At 44.5% G+C, this 22,500-nt stretch overlaps 1 protein-coding gene across 1 annotated transcript in view; it reads left to right on the forward strand.

Moving 5' to 3' along the window:
* Positions 1–22,500, forward strand: part of mgat4b (alpha-1,3-mannosyl-glycoprotein 4-beta-N-acetylglucosaminyltransferase B) — a 92,501-nt gene that overhangs the window by 30,751 nt on the left and 39,250 nt on the right. Inside the window, exons 2-4 of the mRNA XM_069670042.1 lie at positions 16,955–17,134; positions 17,638–17,781; positions 20,030–20,163. Of these exons, the coding sequence (XP_069526143.1) occupies positions 16,955–17,134; positions 17,638–17,781; positions 20,030–20,163 (458 nt within the window). The remainder of the gene's footprint in view (positions 1–16,954; positions 17,135–17,637; positions 17,782–20,029; positions 20,164–22,500) is intronic.

The following is a 22,500-nucleotide window of genomic DNA, read 5'->3' on the forward strand; positions in this document are numbered from 1 at the left end:
CTATGAACTATTTATTTTCTTCTGTACTTGTGCCCTTCAGTTTGGACATTCTGAGTTTGTGTCCTCCCGGCCTCAGTAGGTTATTTATTACCATGTTATCGTCTCTTAACAGTTGAACTCATTAGGGTCTGCAGTAAATTAATGCATCATAATACTGGCATAAATATACCTACAGATTCACAAGTTGATAAAATCAATAATGATGTATAATTATGGATAAAGATAAAACTTTATTGATCTCTGGGGGAAATTCACAAACCACCCAGCAGCATTAAGTCCTTAAAAAGAGCTTCACCTTTAGCAGCTGCAACATCAAAGGGATGAATACATGAATGCATTAATACATGATTATGATGTTATTAATAAGATATATATACTTCTTTTGGTACTCGTACAGATCATTTCTTCTCTGGTACTTTATAAAACATGGGAGCACTTCCTCCAGCATGGTGAGCAAAAGCAAAGGCACACACTGTATTTACATTTGCAGTGAGGTGTAGTTAAAGTGTTCATACAGCGTCTGCGTGTGTAGATATTCTTACATTTGTTAATCAAACTGATATTTAACAGTAAACCTGCTGTTGGTGTCTCTGCAGCCGTCTGCCGCTGCAAGCTGCAGGAAAACTTAAAGCCTGATAGTCATAGTTTATGATCTCTAATGTTTCCCTGTGTGTGTGTGTGTGTGTGTGTGTGTGTGTGTGTGTGTGTGGGGTCTTAATGGCTTTTAGTTAGCAGGAGTAAATCTATCGGACAGATGCAGTCCTGATGGAGTTTTAATGCTCTGCTGTTTGATGTTATCAAACTGCCTTTACTGCGATGATCACATGAAACAGCTGCTGCAGAGGTCTGTAGAACTTTATGACATGTTTACTCACTTAAACAGTCTGCAGAACCTGCACAGAACATGCATGCATGATGGCACCATAAAGAACCCTGAAGACGGATCTGAGATAAGGAATGTGACTGAGCGTTTGGTTCAGGTCCTGAGTTGGTGAAAACAGGTTTGTTTAACTTTTGGAGGTAATTTGGACGGAGTCTTTGTCTTCATACTGTTGACATAAAATAAAACGCAGTGGAGCGGTGTGCACAAAAGAGAATCCACGAACCTGGTTGGAAGGAGAACTCATTATAATTATTATTAATAACTCGCTCATCGTTTTTTGTGGCAAGTTACTGTTTTATTTCTTCCTGTTCGTATTGCAGCTCAAAACTGTATTATCATGCAAGGATAGAACAACCCAACAAAAACTGTGTAATTGACAAATTGACCAGAAAGCAGGTTTATCAGGTTCCAGGCCAAATGAAGTGGTTGAATAGTCTTCTGTTGAAAAATCTGGGGTGTGAACTCGTTGACGCCATCAAACCAGTTTTACTCTCATTCAGGATTGGTGCAATATGTCCTGGATCAGTTAGAAACCGTTGAATTATTAGCAAGGCTCTGACATGGATAATTGTTGACTTAAATAGCTCACTAAGTTTGGGATGGATGGTGTTCAGACATTCAGACTGCTGAGAGTTAAAAGCAGACTTTGGTCTGATCCTCTGACTTTGAATTTGACGGAGACATGAGGTCGGCATTTGACCACGTTTAATTTAACTTCACAAATAATGGATGGATTGTCGACTTTTTGTTGAAAAGTTCACTGAGAGCACAACGAACTCTTTGAGTTATTTCTAATTTTATAATCTCGGCGACTGAACCGAGAAAGTGGTGAAAATGTTTCCCTGAATGGAAAGTTTCCATCAATAAGCTCATGGCTCAGTCTGATCCTCGGGGACCATCAGCACAGGCAGTAAACAGGAAGTACCCAATCAGTGACCTCTTGATAGCTCCCTGTAGGATTGTGGGTAATGTAGTTAGTCCAGTTCAGCCTCCTGTCAGCAGCACAGGTGGATGTGGAGCCTGCAGGGCGGCTTCAGGGCAGCAGGTGTTTCTCCTGCAGGATAATGAGGATGCAGCCAGTCACAGGTTTACAGGAGGATGAACGCATGAACAGAGTTTTGTTTCCTCTTCAGGAGGCCGCGGGGTGGATGTAACGCAGCGTGAGAACAGAGCAGAGAGGAGATGTTAATCTGAATGACCTCTGGATGAAATGAGCAGCATCAAAGTGCAGGAAGCTTTTATCTTATAGACAGGAAGTCCACTCCCAGCATCATATGGACACGAAGCTTATGGGAGGGTATGCGGCGTCTCCACTCCCAGCTAAAGGAACATTCAGCATCATTCTCAGCTGTTTTTTAAGAAGAGAAAAATATGAAACCATCACATGAAAACGTGTTGTGTTCAAAGACGCCTTCAAATCTCAACCATTCAACCTTCATTTGATGCCAAACTTATCCTGGATTATGTGTAAAAGTGTGTCACTTACTCGTGCTAGTTTGACGATAATTTGTGTCATTCACGTTCGTAAGGTAGCGACCATATTTCATCCTCTCTTATCCTTCCTGCTGCTTCCACTTGAGGCTGACCAGTGCCCGGTGTGACGAGCTGTGAGCTCGGATCAGTACCAGGATTTCTCTGATGGACACCAACTACCGGCGCTCTCCTTCAGCTGTGGAGCGCCTGTCCATCTGTCTCACTGAGTGGCAGTTTCACTGCATCTAGCAAGTCACACGTGGGCTGAGATCTGTCTCACTACAGCGCTATGAAGCCACAACAAACAGATGTTACTGAGATTTAATGACAATAAACAGGCTGAGAGGATGCTGAGAGAACTACATCAGGAGGCAGGTTAGTACACAGGCTGAGCTCAGGCTTTGTCAGGTCTGTCTGCAGGACGATGAGCTAATAACTCTTCACTGCTTCTTTTTTATGGAGTTTGGTTTGGATGACACAAATTCTCATGTTCCCGTTGCTGCTGTAGTTTTTCTTCTTTTTGCGTCCGTGCTTTAAGTAACAGTGCCACACAGAAACGTTGAACATACCGACCTACGTTTTCAGCAGGTTGTGTTTAGAGCTTTATAAAACCAGTCTCAATGAACACGAAGCTACGAGACCACTGAGCATGAACCAGAGAGGGAAAGTTTGTGGGCAGGAAAGCCAATCAATGACTTGAATCTCATTATAAACCGGAGCTGAGCTGCAGACTCAGCTGATATGTCACTATCAGAGACACTCTGTCATTTTATAGTCCACATAGAAACATCAATTATAACCGCTTTATGGGTAAGGAAAGACCACTGGGTAACTGCCCAGTCACAAGAAGCACCAGAAGGCAGATCAAACTATCACAGGTCATGAGACTTTCACAATAAAATACAGTCATGTTCAGGAGTCCAGCAGACTCTCTCAGTCTTTGAACTTCACTGTTTGACCTAAAAACATCCCTGACTCTCCCCCAGAGGACAGAAAACAATCTGCATCCAACGCGCAGCTTCACAGGTGTAAAGGTCGAAGGTGATAACAGAACCTGAGAGACGAGATGAAGGCTTTTATTCCTGGGTTCAGGAGGCCCACCGCCCGCCTGCCTGCAGTGTAATATGTGATGTGACATAAATCCTGTTATTTATGGATGACTCTGAGTCCTGGATGACAGCAACAAAGCATGATGGGAATCTTAAAGCTCCAGCTTCACTCTGTCCTGTCAGAAAAAGGAAGCATCGATTTCTGCTCTCATCGGTTTCCCTGCTGATTCCTACATTTCCCAGAATACACCTGGAAGAACTGACCACAAAAAACATATGTTATTTAAACAAAACAATAAAGTCCACTTCCTGGCTTAAACCACGTCTCATGATCTTCTTCCATTTCCTGAAAGTCGTACATCTTTACCTGACATGGATGAATATGTGAACTCTCTGTCCTCTTATGTGTCTTCATCTGTTCTGTTGAAAGAAGTTAGAATCTAAAAGTTCGTCTAGACGTTGTGTTTGTTCAGGACTTTGTTTTATTTATTTTCTCGAAGGTCGTTGTTGCGTTTGTTTGTTAGCAAACTGTCGTCGTTTTTTACCCTGAAAGCTTTTACAACGCGCTTCCAAGCTAGCTGTCTTAACTTCATCCTTTCTGTCGTTGTCTGTTGATGCAGTGGTGCGTTCACTAACAGTAGAGCTGTGAATAAACCAGGAGGTTGTACGTTTCTCCTCACCTTTATTTAAACACATTTGAGTCTTTGAATCTTGATCCCCTTCGTAAGGCGACAGAACTGATGCCTTTCATAACACATGCCAAACAAACGTTCCACTAATGCAACTGTTACAGAACAGATCTAAGCATGTCGTCTGAGCGTGTGTTAGTATTCAGAGGGCGTTACAATGTACCTCAGGTCTGTGCGTGTGCGTGTGTGTGTGTGCGTGTGTGTGTGTGTGTGTGTGTGTGTGTGTGTGTGCGTGCGTGTGTGTGTGTGTGTGCGTGTGTGTGTGTGTGCATGTGTGTGTGTGTGCGTGCGTGCGTGTGTGTGTGTGTGTTATCCTGGGCTGCAGCAGCACAGAGACAGCGCGGGTGATGAGGACACGCTTCACAGTCTAGAGGACATCTGATCTCGTCTGTGTGTGTTGAGTGATTGGAGATGGTGTGAGTCAAGTCGAATCCTTCACGCACACACACACACACACATACAGACACACACACGGTTGTCATGGTTACGGTGCGGTGCAGCAGGAGACGGACAGACAGACTGCAGTCCGTTAGCGTCTCTGTCAGCTGGGATCAGACAGTCTGTCGCTCTGAATCTTCTCAAAGCGTTTGTTAGATTTTCAGTCAAACATCAGAAAATCTCAGTCGGTCTGAGTCTGTGTTTTCCTCCAGCTGTGTGATCCTGAACGCCTCGCTGCCCCCCACAACCCCCCACCCAACCTCCCCCTCAGACCCTCTGCTGCTTTGTTTTTAGCACACATGCTAATGTGCCGTCCATGTTGGCAGCCTCTGAAAGCTCGCTGGTACTTTGACTCAGCACAGAGGTTCTTTCAGTGTTTAACATTTCTCTTCATGAATAGTCATAGTGCTTCATAAATAAAGTTAAACTTGTCTCAACTGACTTATTTATTTTGTACAATTCATTTAAACAAGCAGCCAAAGCTGTAACAGACGGAAAATAAGAGCAGAAACAACAGTCGATACGAGTCTGTAAAAAATGATCATGAAACAATAACAATCGATCAGTAATGATGAAACAAACAGATTACAAATATAGGTCTTTAATTAGACTAGAGCTGCACAAGGAACTCTGCTGCAGATCAAACCAAGCACTCCCTAAGCTAACAGCCCCTCCTCCAGGGGGCGATGGAGAGGTTTGGGCTTCACTTTTGGAGGAGCTGGCAGGTCATGTGATGAGCGCCGACCTCTCAGCAGCAGGTTAGAGAGGAAGCGTGAACAACAGAGACGGTCGGAGAAACTTAAGTCAACGTCTGGAATAGAAGACGAAGAGCTGGTCCCCTGAAGCGGCTCGTCAGCGCATGTTTGGAGGTGTTTCAGGTTTAAGTGACGTGAAGAAGAAACAATGATCAGCAGAGAGGTCATGACCCCTGTGTCTGCGCCGCAAAGCAACACGACTACAGAGTTACAAAGTGCAGCATGATTAGTGTGTGAAGGCCGAGAGGAAGAACGAGCTGCTCCCCGTCCTCCAGCGTCGAGTCAGACATCCAGAACAGAGACGCTGCACAGAGACACCCTATCACCCAGCTATCACCCATCCTGATGATCATTTTGGTCGTAATCGTGCAGCCCTAGGGTCACATGACTCTGCAGTAGACCCGGGTAATTATTGCCTCGGCTCCGATCGGCATTCATGGGAACATCAAAGCCCCCTTTCCGGCGCGATGCTATGCTCCATCGGTAACTTCTGCGACTCCTTGTCATCTCAACAAACTCCGCCCGTCTCCGTCCGAGCAGCGCTCAAACATCGTTCCTAATTTGTCGAACGGACTGAATGAGTAATAGACACAACAAAGACCTAACCACCGTAACATCTTCACTGGTTACTAACCCTGTCTGTGGCGCGTTTGTGACGTCAGACGGTGACGCAGCAGAAAAGAGACCGAGGAGGATACTTCACAGGCAATGGGAAAAGAGACAATCGGCATCTATAAGCGGGTCTTCCCGGGTCTGAAAAACCTGCGTCAACGCGCTAATTTTAGGTGGGAAAGAGGTCTTAGTATGCAAGTGAATTAAAGACCATGGAAACACCAGGACGAGCCCAGCCTTGGAGTTTGAAACAGCGTTGAACCGTTCTCTTATTCAAAGGTGGTTAAAAAACCCAAAACAATCCGCTCTCTAAATATGTCTGAAAATAAGATGAACACTTCCTTTCATTCACCGAGTCTCTGAGTCTCTGAGTCTCAGTGAAACTCAGTGAAACCAGTGAAACCAGTGAAACTCAGTGACTTCATCTGGTCTGACAGGAGGGTAGGAACCAAAACGCTGCCAGATTTTGGTTCCTAGCATCTCTTTGTCTCTGTTCCTATTGGATGTGACAGCTCATATTGAAAGGAAGCGGCATGTGAAAATATCAGAGCGCTGCCAAACCAACCAGTGTGTGTGTGTGTGTGTGTGTGTGTGTGTGTGAGAGAGACCATGATAATGACTCAGTTTGCTTTATCTCTGCACACACACACACACACACACACACACACACACACACACACACACACACACACACACACACTCAGACAACAGTATTGACTAAAGGCTCAAATAAACACAGATCCACTCCACATATCGACTGAAACCAGAGCTCAGACGTCTGAACACACTCACACACTCCTTACCATGAAGTCATGGTGTTAGATGAGACTGTTTGGGTTTCAACTGGGGAGACTGTGTGTGTGTGTGTGTGTGTGTGTGTGTGTGTGTACCCAGCATTCAGGATGCAGTAGTGATTAAAGAACGAATGGTCTTAATTCTGATGTCCTCAGATCGACCGCTGATCATCGTGAGTCTTGCTGGAAACATTGGCGCGTGTGGAGCGTTGTGACTTTCCTGCAGCCGTGTTTAAAGAGGGACATGAAACCGTGCGCTGCAGCGCTGCAGCGTCGTCCTGAAATCACAGTTTCCATAGGAAGCAGCGTCTGCTCAAATATTTAAAGGACACCTGCCTGCTGAGCGGAAACACTCTGTCCACAGCCTGGTATGAAAACATGAAGACATATCTGCAGTGTGTCTGACGGACACACCTGACTGAGAGCAGACTGATGTCGTGCCTGTCTGTCTGCCTGTCTGTCTGTCTGCCTGTCTTTGTGCTGGAGAGGAGAAACAGAACCTTTGTGTGGCTAACATGCTAATGCTCCTAACAGCCTCCCTCTCCTTTGTGTCTGCTCTTTAGTTTCATGTTTTCTCTCTGTTGTCGGTTCTCTTGGCCGTCGTGCCGCTTCATCCTGCTCTCTCTGCGTTTCACTCCGTCTGGCTCCGATGCTAATGCTCCTACCAGTCCTCCGCTCCGATCCGTGTGAATTAATGGAAGAGAAGAAGAATAGCGCTTTGTTTTGGTCCAATCTGCAGCTTTTCAAACTTCAGCTCCGTTCTGTTTCTGTTCGCCTCCTGTTTTCCATCACCGCAGATGGTCTTTAGCTCTTATCACTACTTTACAGAGCAGAAGATAAGACGCAGGCTGTTTGCATGAGGTTTGGTTTGACAGGAGGTTTACCAACGACCGGGAACGAGCGACTTCTCACATTATAAATCAGTGTGAACAGCAGAGGTGGATTGTGGGAGTCTTGTGAAAAATCACAGGCGAGGTGCGATCATTTGAAGTTCCTCAAAGTTTCACTTCTGCAGAGATGTGAAAGATGAACCTGAAGGACTAATCATCGATCTGCTGCGCTCTGTGTTCACCTCGGAGTCAGAGCTGGGAACGATGAGGACGGGAGGTCGGAAAGCAAACACGTCCACAGACAGACATTAGACAGTGTTGTGTGTGCGCGACCGATTTAACCCTCGATGCAGGGCAGACATCTTGGATTTTAAGGTCTGGGTCGGTGAGTCCTCTGACTTTCTGACGAGGAGTTTCAGACTTCAAGAGGTTTCTGACTTCCTGGTTGAATCTTCAGCTGATTTTGAGCTCAAAGCATCAAAAGTTTGTTTCTTTGGCGAGTCAAACCAGGAAGAGGCACAGCAAAGTTTCGCACTGTGTCCGGTGTACACACGTTGGCAACTGATTGTGTTGTTTTGGGTCGTTTTGGATCCAAGCTAACAATTAACAACACTAAAGTCACACTGTAACAACGACAAACTAACTGATGGAGGCAGCAGCAGCTCCTGTCCTGTGAGCTAAAATCAGTGTTTTTATGAATGGAGTCTGGTGTGTGTGCAGAGAGCGATGTAACGTCTGTGTGTGGTTAAAACAATCATCTTCCTCTGTAACTAAAAGGTCTATCTCTGTAGGGATCCTTTCTGTCATGTTGTCACACACTTAGAAGAACAATCTGAGCCTGTCAGTGGAAACAACAAGAACTTTTAGTGGACGTAATTCAAAAACTTTGGACATAAAACAGGGTCCATATTTGAGCTTCTGTTCTGCTGTTTGAGTTACTGGACCTTCAGCAGACCTGAGATGTCTTTCTTAAACACATACTCTGCTACTGTAAGAGGGATGATGTCATTGTTTTGAAGTGTTCACACTCCTCACATACCTGTCGTTGTGCGTGTGTGTGTGCGTGTGTGTGTGTGTGTGCGTGTGTGTGTGTGTAGACGGGGTGGTAATTGACTTCCTTTGACACTGCCAGATTGAATTCCTCACCTGTTTATTCTCTCTCATGCTCTCTCCAGCTGTCTGTCTCTTTGTTCGTCGACTCATCCAAAGCAACGACGAGCTGCTCGACTCTGCACCAACACAAACAGAACAGAAATAGATCCTGTAACAGCAGAGAAGTGTGGTTACTGACGGAGCACAAAACCAGGTTCACAAAGTCGGTTTGACGTCATCACAAACTCTGGGTATTCAGCTTACTCAGCTCCATTTTGAATGACTACATGTTAGTGGTTTTAATGAGCTGTAGGACTAAAAGCAGCTGGATGAAAGCCTTTATCATCACAGTCAGAGGACTTCTGTGTGGACAGAGACGTTAAGTTTTCAATCAAAGGTCCAACAGGACGACATCGATCTGCTCGTAGTTTGGGTTTGAAGTGGACGGGATACAAACCAAGCAGAGAAAGTGTCACATCTACATTTCAGAGTCCTAACATCTGAGAGGCTCACATTTCTTCTCACTTCTCCGGCTGTCAGAACTTGTTGGTGTTTGCGCTGCTACGGGAGGTGATCATTTTGGCTCCATCGAGGCGAAAGTAGAAGCACTTTGAGAGCCAATGGTTCAGCCAAATTTCCACAAATACACAAACTGATAAACTGATGAGAACTTCAGGTGCTAATACGACTACTTGTTAATCTCTGAAGGGCTGTGCACGCCGGCGCCTGGTCCTGTAGCGTCCTAGCTTATGTCCAGTAGTTTCATTTGTTGTGGTGTCTTCAGTGGTTTGGGTTCTGGAGTATGATAAGTAGAACAATGTTTGGGGGAAGGGTTCGGGTTGGGTTCAGGTTAAACAACGGGAACATACAAATCAGGACTGAAAAACGAGACCTGCTGCTATTTTCTCTTTAAGTAAAGCATTTAATTTTTATGCTTCTGCTATAAAATCTTCAGCAAGAAACTCACAGTAGTGACAGTCCTCTGTGCAGCTATTGTGTGCACTGAAGAATGCTGAATAAATTGTTGAATATTCTTCCAACCAACAAAAAGACTGTGACCGTCCCATCGCTCACTCAGCAGCTTCATTTCCTTCCCTTCTCCTTCTGTAAAACTTCACTCTGACTCAGCAGGTGAAACACAGAGCTCCGCTTTCCTGTCAGTCGTCCTGCTGCTGCTCTGACATCCTGTTTGACATTTTTTAACTCCCTCTGGTTCTTATTCTGCCGCCGTGTTATTTAAAGTTTTTACCCTTCCTGCTCTGAGCCTGCTTGTTTGGCTTTAGTTGGTTTCGTGAATCTTGCCGCCTTTTCTGGACAGAATGTCAGACGTGATACCTGGACGTGTAACTGCTGGGTGAATGATAATAAATGTCACTTAGTATCTCGTAGCTCCTCAAACACATTCTATAGTCGCTAATTTGTGACTAGAATCACTTGTTCATTCATTTATTTCTCTCTCCATGTTTGTGTCTCTCTGATTAAACACCATCTGCCGGAGCTGAGATGGTGGTGGATGCGGTGCGGGTGGAGGTAGCGGGAAGGGGGGGCAGAGGGTTGGAAGACCCCTCGTTACAGACCTCGTTAGGGAGTTTGTTAGAGAGTGCCAAACCAATCTGTCCATGAAGCTCAGCCATGTGAACAGGGTCCTCCAGTTTCTGTGTGAGAACGAAGACACACAACATGTACACGCTGACACACACACACACACACACACACACAGACACACACTGACACACACACACTGACACACACACACTGACACACAAACAGACACACACACACACTGACGCACACACAGACACACACACACACTGACGCACACACAGCTGTTGCTGCCGGCTGCACACATGAAAATAAACCGAATTATTTTAACAGATAATATTTGATCAATTCAGGCGTTTAAAAACAATTTGTAAAGTGTGTCATTAAAGTTACATTAGTTAAACAAACAGTTACATTAGTTACATTACTTAAACAAACAGTTACATTAGTTACATTAGTTACATTAGTTAAACAAACAGTTACATTAGTTACATTAGTTACATTACTTAAACAAACAGTTACATTAGTTACATTAGTTACATTAGTTAAACAAACAGTTACATTAGTTACATTACTTAAACAAACAGTTACATTAGTTACATTAGTTACATTAGTTAAACAAACAGTTACATTAGTTACATTAGTTACATTACTTAAACAAAAAGTTACATTAGTTACATTAGTTACATTACTTAAACAAACAGTTACATTAGTTACATTAGTTACATTAGTTAAACAAACAGTTACATTAGTTACATTAGTTACATTACTTAAACAAAAAGTTACATTAGTTAAACAAACAGTTACATTAGTTACATTAGTTACATTAGTTACATTAGTTAAACAGTTACATTAGTTAAACAGTTACATTAGTTAAACAGTTACATTAAACAAAGCATGCATGTATTGATCTACATCTGATTATGAATCTTTGGAATAATGTGCAGTAGAAACACGTCATCTCGTTCTGACACTTCTTCCAAACAAAAAGAACAATATTCCTTCTGAGCTGTTTGCATCGCTAATCTAATCATACTGTGATTAACATAACGACATACGTCCTCCAACACCTGCTGAGATCCAGGTCTCTCCTGATGTTTAATGGATGAGATTGTTTTCTGGCGTCAGTCGGGATTTGTTCTTTGGAAACTGAAATACAAGTCACTAAACTTTGCAAATATGGAAGCAGAGGGAGCACAAAGTGACACATCTCTGAGCCTGCTTTCCAACACGCGGAGCAGATAAAGATGTTCTCGTTGGGAAAAGCTGAAATGATCTGATGTTTGCTTCGCTTCATGACGGGTATCCGTCTCATGTGGTGATCGGTATTGGAGAGAAATTGGAGCAGGAGATATGGGGACGCTGCAGCTACGTAGCTCTATATCTTCTGCAGATGCTCCAGGATGCCTACGTCTTACTTATGCTGCATTCATACACTCTTCATTGGATGCTGTTAACATGAGCTGCATCATATTCTGAATAATAGTGGAAAATGTGTGTGCATGCAGACGTATTTACTGACTGTGGTAGGTACACAGTGGAGATGTCCTTCGTTCCTGAGAAGCAGCAGAGTTCTTCTCTCACAATCAGTCAATTAACGGATCAATATCAGACTAATAATCAGAAACTGAGACGTTTATTGATCAGCGACGAGCATCAGGACTCATTTTCAACCGAACCACAACCACCGCCTCCTTCCTGTCAACTGTAAAACCAGAAGACCATTATCTGTGACTCATCCTGTACTAATGTGTGTGTGTGTGTGTGTGTGTATGTAGGAGAGAGAGCGAGAGAGAGGATGCTGGGTAATCTCATTACCTGGGTGGTCTCCACTCAGTGACGGGTGGCTATTATATTATTACACACACACAATAGAAGATGATTCAACCTGACCGCCCTCTGAACTCTGCTCTGTGTGTTAGACGTACAGTATCGCTTTGTGTGTGTGTGTGTGTGTGTGTGTGGTGTGTGTGTGTGTGTGTGTGTGTGTGTGTGTGTTGTGGTATTACAGTGCAGGATTACAGTGTATTAGTGCTGTTTATCCATCTGCATTTAGCTATTGATCTGAGCTGCACTGTGTGTGTGTGTGTGTGTGTGTGTGTGTGTGTGTGTGAGAACAGAAACAAACCCTCCTGAGGTGAAAGGTCGCGTACAGTATCTTGGATATGTGGACATGTTGCCAAGTACAAAAATAAAACATGTTTATATCTAAATGATGTGAAAATACCTTAAACATATGTTTTCTGTTTCTCTGTCCCCGCTTGGTTGGTTCAGACCGATGGTCCTCTCTTTGTGGTATAATTATGAAAGTGTGTGTGTGTTGTCTCCTTTCTGCAGCCCGGTGACCTCTGACCCTTTATGAGGGCTTTACTTTCCTTTCATTAGTGTTATTGTTTTTGATTCATCATTGGAATTGGCTGAGTGACACACAGACACAAACACACTTAAATGACATCATTGCTCTGGGGTCAAAGGTTAACACATGAATAAAGAAGTTTGTAATCCTGTAGAAAGCCTTGCTTCCAAACACACTCAGTGTTGTTACAGTGTTGTTATCGCTCTCAAACACATCTTTGCTTCAGTGAAGAAAGAGGAACCTCTGTGAGTCTGTCAGAGACAGTTAAATGCCTTGCAGGCGCCCCCCACAGGCCACACAGTGTATTAACTGAAAAAACTGAATTTAACTTCAGAATGAGAGTGAATATTTTTCTCTTGCAGAAAGATGTGTAACTCACACAAACGCATCTCAGTCCCACCTGTCTGTTCACGTCCGCCTCCATCTTCATATCTCCAGGAAACATGTCTTTAAGCTCGGCCTTCAGGGGGACAGAAGCTGCTGCTGCTGATGTTCTCCACGCTTCATTCAGTAGCTTCGTGTTTGTGTCTTCTTCCTGTGGACATCTGGCCAATCGCAGCTGCTGTGAAGTGTCGTCCAGATGTTTCCCGCCGCTCTGCTCAGCGTGTCATTGGTCTAAATATTGATCTTAAACAGTGACAGCTTCTCACTGAGCCAGCACACACAGAAGATCTTTGATGCAGCATTTATTTGAAGGGACTGCAGGAGAGATGAACTGATCCCTGACACTGAGTCTCAAACTCTTGTGTTAGCTTCTTAGCTTACGGTGGCTAACACATGGTTAGTAGTTCTACAACATACAACATGCTAATCAGGGAGCTTCAGATGTATTAGCAGGTGGACTTTTCTCCAGGTGTGATGCTAACTCTTTCTACCTGACTCCAGCTCTAAAATTCTCGAGCATCTCAGAAGGAAGATCTCTAAAAACTGTTGATCTGTACCTTTAAAGAGACTTTGCTTTGCAGTGACAGGATCTGTGTGAGTGTGCAGAATCACTGAGTTCACTGTGAAGCAGAGCGACTGCTGCAGGAAGAGATTATTTCATCAGAGCAGATAAATAACTGGGCAGGAGCATCATTAAAAACTCATCAGCCAGCACAGTGTGTGTGTGTGTGTGTGTGTGTGTGTGTGCGCGCGCTCACACAAACTCCCTTCAGTTATCAGCCAAACAGATGTGACCATTGTGCTCCATTAATGAGGGTTTGGGGGAATAATTACAGCAGAGATCATTTCAGTGTTTTTACTTTTCCATCATTCAAAGTTCAGCTGGGAGACGCAGACACAAACTGCTGCTCACGCTCCCTCAGCTGCAGATACTCCAGCTCCTCAGAGGGTGAGTCTTTATGCATTTGGTGACTCTATGACCTTCCCTTTAGCGCCACCATCAGGTCATAATACTCTCCTCTTGAAGCTGAATACACGTCCTGTCTTGACAGGCGAAGTGAAGTGAAATTTGCAGGATTTAGTGAAACCTCGTTTCATTTAATCAGAGAGACCGAGAGAGAAATAATTACAGAATTTCAGAACATTATTAAAAAGCTTCTTATTTTGTGTGTTGAATCGTAATACTTGGCCGAGTCCCAGCAGACAGGAGCTGTTAGAAGGATTATTTTAATAAAACTTTGAAGGATTTCTGTTTCAAACTTCTGACTAAATTATGGTTTCAAAAGCATGTACATGCTTTATCACTGGAGAGAAATCAAACAGAACTGTGGAGCGTTTACTCTGGAGTTATGAGGGTGCTAACAATGGGAATTAAATACTGTGCTTAGATATGTGTGTGTTTTAAAAGAGATGCACCTGTCAGCATGAGGAGGCAGGTGATGAAGGCAGGAATCTGTACATGAGTATTTACCTCCTGCATTTTGGGATAAGATAAATATGGGCACTTTGTACTCCTTACATTTTTATTTGTGCATCATTGCACGCCACCTTCCAAACATCTAGACTTGATGAACAATACAACAGAGAAGAGCTGATTCGTTGGTGTCACCATCAGGTCATATGACACAGGACAGACGTAGCATGAAGGAAGACGAGTGAGGACAAACAGTCAGAGAGAGAAACGCGCTGCAGAGAAGAGCGTTTAGTGAACGTCACGTCTGTGAGCGACAGGGAGGAAGCAGCCAACATGGCCGACGAGCAGCAGCGAGACATTCCCCATCCAACTGATTCACACACTGGAGCAAAGTTCATGTTCATCATTTTCACTGTGTTGTTCTTTGAAGTTCACATGATTTCAGTTTAATAGTCTCCAAGTATGAGGTTAGCTTCAGTTAGCTTAGCACTAGAAACGTCCTCCAGAGGGACCCGTCTGACTTCATACGGAGAGGACGTTTCACAGCCGTAAAGAACGAGTGCTTCTACGACTTTACAGTCTTTTTTTTTTACCTTCTACTTTAGCAAAGAATTTGTGTTCTTCTGCCAACTCTATCAGATAGTTTAATGAATGAGCTGTATGCTTCAGCCTGCAGGGCAGCACCAGGCCTGATTCTGACGTGACTTCTCTAACTTTGTAAAAGAACATGATGATGTGTAACAACATATTTATATATAAAGAACATTTCTGTGGTGTTAAACTGTGCTGTAGTTTAATCAGAGATTAAATAAATGCCTTTAAAGGTCTTTATCCGGCGGCTCAGACTCCATGTTGTCATTTATTTTATGAAGCGCATCAGCAGTGAGGTTAAAGTCACTGGTCTGAGTAAAGTGAATGGAGATGCCTGCGTGTGGGCCTCACAGGGATTACTGCAGATTTACATTCATGTAGCATTAACTCAGCGGGATGATGGAGGGATGATGGAGGGATGATGGAGGGATGATGGACGATGTTTGCCGCAGCAGACGAAGGATTTAGCTTTTTATTTCCATGTTTTTACTCAGATTATGTCTTCTTTCTCTGCACCTGTTGATCAGGACGCGCTGGTACACTCAGCCCCACAAACTCTCTCTGTGCCTGTGCTGTAATCCTATGAAGGCTGGATCGGCCTCCTCTTCACTCTGTCACTTCTTATTGAGGAGGAATTTAAATTATGGAGTCATAACTCAGTGAAATGAATCAGTGACACGCATCAAAAGAGCTGCAGACGAACACATCAGGTAACAACTGATGGCTCTCTGAAGGTTTCACAGCTCAACCTGTCACTTTGTGGATAAAGAAAATCATAATTTGGACGGAGGAAGTGAAGTCCTGGAGGAGCTGAGGAGGGAGAAATGACAGCTGACTTAAAGTGGCCAAGAGAGGCCTGTCAATCAAGTCAAATACCTGTCAGCAAGAGACAGGAAGTGCTTCACTTGTTGATGATGTTTACATTTTCTGCCATTTTCAGATTCACACACACGCAAATCCCAACGTCCACTCGAATGTACATTAAAGTTAAGTCCATGATGGCTCTCTCAAAGACTCTTTAACCCCGCCCCTTCCTCTACCCGACACACACCTTTACCTTGTGTCCTTGGCGTGTTGGAGCCCTCAGGTGTCCTTGGCGTGTCGGAGCCCTCAGGTGTCCTTGGCGTGTCGGAGCCCTCAGGTGTCCTTGGCGTGTCGGAGCCCTCAGGTGTCCTTGGCGTGTTGGAGCCCTCAGGTGTCCTTGGCTTGTCGGAGCCCTCAGGTGTCCTTGGCGTGTTGGAGCCCTCAGGTGTCCTTGGCGTGTCGGAGCCCTCAGGTGTCCTTGGCGTGTTGGAGCCCTCAGGTGTCCTTGGCGTGTTGGAGCCCTCAGGTGGGCTCAGTCTGCAGCAGAACAGCTTCTTGTGTCGGTCTGAAGCAGATATTCACGCTGATGGAAAGTTCAATGACTGTAGTGTTAGTGTTAGTTACATCTCCTCTCGCCGTTCCTCCTCTACTCTGCTACTCGGGAACAGAACGCTGCAGGAGCCCCATTTGTCAACAGAGCTGTCAATCATGAGGCCACGCCCCCTTTTTATAGCATCAAATAACTAATTAAAAGTAAACTTGTCAGAAAAATGAACACTGTGACATAAATCAGCATGATAAGAACTAACTATAATGACAGAAACCATGTTGGAGAAAAATTTATTTGACGTGTATTTTGATTTTATAGTTTGACTCATGTCCCATCTGTTAACATGGAGGAGGCGGGCTTTATGAGCTATACTGCAGCCAGTCAGCAGGGGGCGACAGAGAGGGTTTGGACTCACTGTCAGGGAGCTGTCATGTCAGCCATCTTTTTATACCTTTATGGTAGAAACAGTGAGGCTAAACCAGGTGATAACTGGTTGTTACTGGTCTAAGCTGGTTATGTTGAGTGCTGTGTATATGATTACTAAATGTCTGTAGGTGTGAACTTGTGATTTCCAAATGAAGGTTGTTGGTTGGAAAGTCGAGGAGCATTTGCTGTTTCCAAACTGAAATGTCGCTCTTGTGTTCTTGAAACACAGTCGAGACGCTCTCACTAACCTCCTCTCTCCTCCTCGTGTTTAGGAGATGTGGTGGACATCTACCAGAGGGAGTTCCTGGCGTTGAGGGAGCGCCTCCACTCGGCTGAGCAGGAGAACCTGCGGCGCTCCAAAGAGCTGAACCTGGTCCTGGAGGAGATCAAGAGGGCCATCGCTGAGAAACAGGCGCTGAGAGACATCAACCGCACCTGGAGCAGCCTCTCAGGTGAGTGAAGACCATGTTGAACAGTCTGATTGAACCCGGTCCAGAGTGGTCTAATCACCTGGTTTAATCAGCTTTCTGTGGTCCTGAGTGCATCTGATCTGGTCTTATCTGTAATATAGTTTAACCTGGTTTAACCTGGTGTCACTCAATCTGGCCTACTTTGTAGTTTACTGAGTGTCTGTATGTTTATCTACACTGTCGTAGCATGCTCCCTCTTCTTTGTTCAGCAGAGACAACGCTTGATCTAACCCAGTCCGGTCTAATTTAGTCTAATATGGTCTCGCCTAACCTGCTCTTAACCGGTCTAAACTAGTTTTATTTGGTCTACCTTTGTCTTTTCTGGTCGGTTGAAGTCTCATCTGATTTAGTTTGGTTAACCCTGCTCTATTGTCAGAGGAGACGAGGCTGTAACCTGATGTGACCTGGTCTAACCTGGTTTAAGATGGTTTAGCCCGGTCCCACCTGCTCTAACTTGGCCTCACCTGGTCTCATCTTGTGTTCAGAGGAGACGAGGCTGAAGTTGTGGAATGTGAGCAGCAGTAAAAACGTGCTGCAGCTTCCCTCCATCTTCCATCACCTTCCTCACCTGCTGAACCGCGAGGACAGCCTGCTGCCCGCCGTGCACCTGGGACAGGGACGCACCGGAGGTAAAAACAAGCACACACTCTCTGAACAATGCTAAAGAACTGTATTATGTAACATGATTTACATTTACTCATTACACACACAAACACCTCCACTCCTGGGGCACCTCTCAGATCCTGCAGCCCAGGCACAATGCACCTTCCCTGGGGACGCAGCTCACTGAGCCCCCGATACACTCACATCCCCTGGAGGATAAAACAAACAGCTACTACCAAGCAGAATGGAGCAAGAGCAAGGTCACTGTGTGTGTGTGTGTGTGTGTGTGTGTGTGTGTGTGTGTGTGTGTGTCAGGTCTAATTTATTTATAAAGCATTTTTTCTGCTTAGTAAACCATTTCCTGACACGCCTGCTTTACACACAGAGGGCATAAAAACAGATAAAACCAGCGAGAACAAACACATCACAAAGCGTAAGGTATTACTGTGTGTGTGTGTGTGTGTGTGTGTGTGTGTGTGTGTGGTCAGTCAAATGTATTTATGATGCACTTTGAGTAAAACAGGTTAGTCAGACTGAAAGTGCTTTATGGTGCCGTGAAGGACGGAGAGATAAAAACAAAGAGAAGAAACACAGCAAGAAATTTATGTATTTATCTGTGTGCGTGTGTGTGTGTGTGTGTGTGCGTGTGTGTGTGTGTGTGTGTCTGTGACAAATCTGATTTATATGTTAAGTTTTTGAAACTAAACAGGCTCAGCACAGAGTGTTTTTTTCCTCGAGGCAGCGAGAAGAGAAAAACACGTTAAAGCAGACAGAGCTTGTAAATGTACAGATAAGGCTACAGGGTGGGTGTGTGTGTGTGTGTGTGTGTGTGTGTGTGTGTGTGTGTGTGTGTGTGTGTGTGTGTTTATGTGTGTGTTTTTGCATTCATTTTCTTCTCCTGTGGGCCAGTCTTCACGCTCTGACCTCAGAACGCATCCTCACTTGTGTTGGTTTAGTCTGGTTTGGTCAGTGATCTCTATTTACAGAATCTGTAGGCAGGGACGTGGATTTCTGGGAGGGCAAGTGTTCTGTTTGAACTACACTTGTAGTCCCAGTAATATTGACCAATCACGTATCAGCAGGCTGCAGATGCAGGAAAAACAGTCCGTGTGGAGAGCAAAAGAAGGCGGGATGTAATGACATCACAGCTCCCATCAGCGTGATCTGATGATGATTTAGCGTCTTATTAATCTCTATAAACAGACGTCTGCATGCTAACAGCTAACAGCTAACAGCTAACAATCTGTTCCAGATCTAAAATTTAACTTGAGGTGAATTCTCTTCACGCCGTGTCACGAAAACCGTTCAGCGTTCAGATTTCCCGACTTCCTTGAATGCATCAGAACAATCTGACCTCCGTTCAACAAACGAGCAGTTTAAAGTTTTCTTCTCCTCTTGAGGACAGACCTGACAAAGCTTTAATTTTACCTCTTATGACTCTGCATCATGAAGTTGAAGTTTGGGCAAAGGTGAGAGCCGTTAATAACGAGTCCATCACAAGAGAACGTTTCTCTTTCTCTAACAACGCAGCACGCGGAAAAGGAAGTCTTGACGGGAAGTCGATTATCGCTAACCGCCTGGCACGTTCACCGGTGTCCTCAGAGGCTGCATCGTCTCAGACTATAGCCAATGGGATCCCAGACTGGTTAGCCAGCAAAGTAAAAATATTTATACTGCAGTAAAAATGGTCGCTGTCCACCCTGTATGACTATATATGATGATGACGATGTCGCCAGACTCCACTGACAAACATTAAAGGCACCTAACAGAGCACAGGAGCTGCTGGTTTACAGCTGTTACACTGGTTGGTGGGTTAGTATTATTGTGTGTAAAATCACTGTTTTTATGACGACCTTTGACCTATCAAGGATTATGTGTCAGCCTTTACAGCCTGTTTCACTGCTGCAGAATGAACACATCTACTGGACACATTCACACACTTTCTTATTGTTATTAGATTACGCCCTAAGCCCAGACCCACTTTGAAATCTGCCTTATTGACAGCATCAGTACACCACTGTGACCTTTGACCTCTTTATTTTGAACTGATGTTTTCCCTCCTGTTGACTCTTCTGAAAGTAAACAAGCGTACATCTGTTGTTTTCTTTCCCTGAGCTCCGTCACTCTTCTTCTTCTTCTGTTGTTTTCTCTGCAGCGTCTCCTCCATCTGCTCCTCCTTCAAACCGTAACTCAGGCTCTGCGCTGCTAAAGTCACCTGAAATCTCCTCTTTTGTGTGTGTGTGTGTGTGTGTGTGTGTGTGTGTGTGTGTGCAGTGTCCATAGTGATGGGGGTCCCGAGTGTGAAGAGGGAGGTCCACTCCTACCTGACCGACACGCTCAGCTCTCTGATGTCAGAGCTCAGTGCCACCGAGAAGGAGGACTGCGTCATCGTGGTCCTCATTGCTGAGGTCAGCAAGTGTGTGTGTGTGTGTGTGTGTGTGTGTGTATTTAAAGCGTGTGTGTTGAGGCGTGTGCTTCCTAACATGCTTTCTAAAGGTCAGCGCTTTAGTTGATGAACCTCAGCAAACTGAGTGATAATGTCTTTAGCTTCTGTGCTAATGCTAACCTCAAAGTGCTGCAGGGGAGCAGTGTGATGTCATCGTGTGTGTGTGTGTGTGTGTGTGTGTGTGTGTGTGTGTGTGTGTGTGTGTGTGCGTGTGTGTGTGCGTGTGTGCACTTTTAAGCTGTGAGATTACATTAGTGCGAAGTGTTTGCATGTTCTCATTTACATAACATGAGCACGTGTGTGTGTGTGTGTGTGTGTGTGTGTGTGCAGTGATGAAGTCACACTCGGAGCTGTTTGTGTTGCAGCTTCTCATCTGGTGTTGATATTTTAACCTCTAAAATCTTATTAAGTTTACAGTCTCAGTTCTCTTAAGATCCAACCCAACATGTTGGTCTTTAAATAGCTGCGTCTGTAGCTCTCGTCTCCGAGCCCATCGGTTCCTACTGAAGATATAACGCCTCAAAAATCTGCTTTAGAACTTAAAGAAGGACTCAAGCTGCTTTAAACTGTAGCTTTTGTCCATGACGGTCAGATGGTCTTTTTTTGTTTCAGTTAATTTGGTCGGCCTCTGCTGTACTCGGCCTAAATCCTGCAAACTGCCAAGTATCCTAAAATGCTTCTTAAACAATATTTTTGAGGTTCTTAGTTGAGGACGTTTCTTCTCCCTGAGCAGTGAGAACAGCACAGGAGCCTTACAGGAGACCCGGGTCACACAGGGAACTGGCTCCATGGTGAAGAGCTGAAAGCCTCCAGATCAAACATATATCTGGACCCGAGCCGGTCCACACTTCACAGAATGTGTTTGCATTCAGGCCAGACTCTGCAGGCCGTCCGGACCAACGTGCCACTTCACAAGATTTATGCTCCACACATGTTACATGTAGAAGATATATCACAGTGAAGCCTGCACAACCTTCTCTCTGCTTATTAATATTTCTGTCACAGCTTCTGTGTGAGCGTTTTTCAGACTCACGCACACTTTGTGAAATAAGAGGAACCACAAGAAGGTCGATGTGGAGGACATTCAGGGTTTGACCAACGCAGAGTTATCAAAGCTAAAAGTTCAAAGCTTATTCAGTAGCTGGCTCATTAAATAGTTCACGAGTTAAACTAACAAGCCAGGTTATATCTGTCTTATTATCTGTGTGATATTTACATGAACAAATCTCCAGAAGGCTCCAACAGCACAAACACGGCCCAGAGGTTACGTTCAGTGACTGAGTTAGCTGAGGGGACACCTAGCAGACAGCTAGCAGCTCCCAGCTGTCACTCAAAGAGGCCACGCCCCTAATGCTGCATCACTTTAAGCCTTAATATAATGTAAACAGGTGAGCTGTATAAAGATTCTCCCCGTACAGTTGTCATGAAGAGAGAAATGAGCTATAGAGACCCAAACTGTTTTTTGTACCAGGCTGTAAACATGTTTATTTCTGCTGTAAAGTTTAACATGGGGCTCTATGGGGACTGACTCACTGCTGGAGACAGCCTCAAGTGGACACCAGAGGAACTGCAGCATATGAGTATATTGCAGAGAAGTAAGCCTTACCTTTCAGTAACTCAGGGTTTAAGATTCATATTCAGCATCTATTGTTTTACATGAAGTTAAGTTCATCATGTTTTTCTCAGCAGGTCAGAGACGCTGTAAGTGTTCCTCAGGTAGCAGAGGAGAAGCTGATCCCAGACCTGCTCATGTGAAATAATGAGCGTGTTGTGAATCTGCTGAGTTACGTCACATGTTCTCCAGTCATGTAAAATTCATGTTACACATCTCTCCACTTTAAAAGCTCTAAGTGGTTCGGCTGCTCGTCGCTCATGTGCAGAAACAAACCCTGCAGAGTGATGGGTTTGTCCTGCGGTCCACACAGGTCTGTGGACGTCCAACATGTCAGAGAGAAACAGGAACTGAGCTGTTCTAACTCCATCACAGAGGAAATAAAATCCAAACTGTGTCTGAGAGATGAAAACAAAAAACCCAGAGAGGAGTTTAAATATTATAACAGCCCGGAGGACAAAGAGAAAGATGAAGAAATGACAAATGAGGGCACAAATGAAAACAAACTCAGCGAGCAGCAGAACACAGAAAATAGAGTAAAATCCCTGAATGTGAAACACGTCTCTGGTCCAGCAAAGACTCTTACTCTGCTCCAAAATAACCAACAGAGGCTTCAGCAGACTGTTTGAGAATCGGCCTCAGGTCTGAAACGATTCCTCTCATCAAACCAAAGTGTGAAAATGTCCT

Source organism: Semicossyphus pulcher, unplaced genomic scaffold, assembly GCF_022749685.1.
Source record: "Semicossyphus pulcher isolate SPU_LCO1_2020_fin unplaced genomic scaffold, fSemPul1.0.p SCAF_2, whole genome shotgun sequence".
In the NCBI taxonomy this organism is placed as follows: domain Eukaryota; kingdom Metazoa; phylum Chordata; class Actinopteri; order Labriformes; family Labridae; genus Semicossyphus; species Semicossyphus pulcher.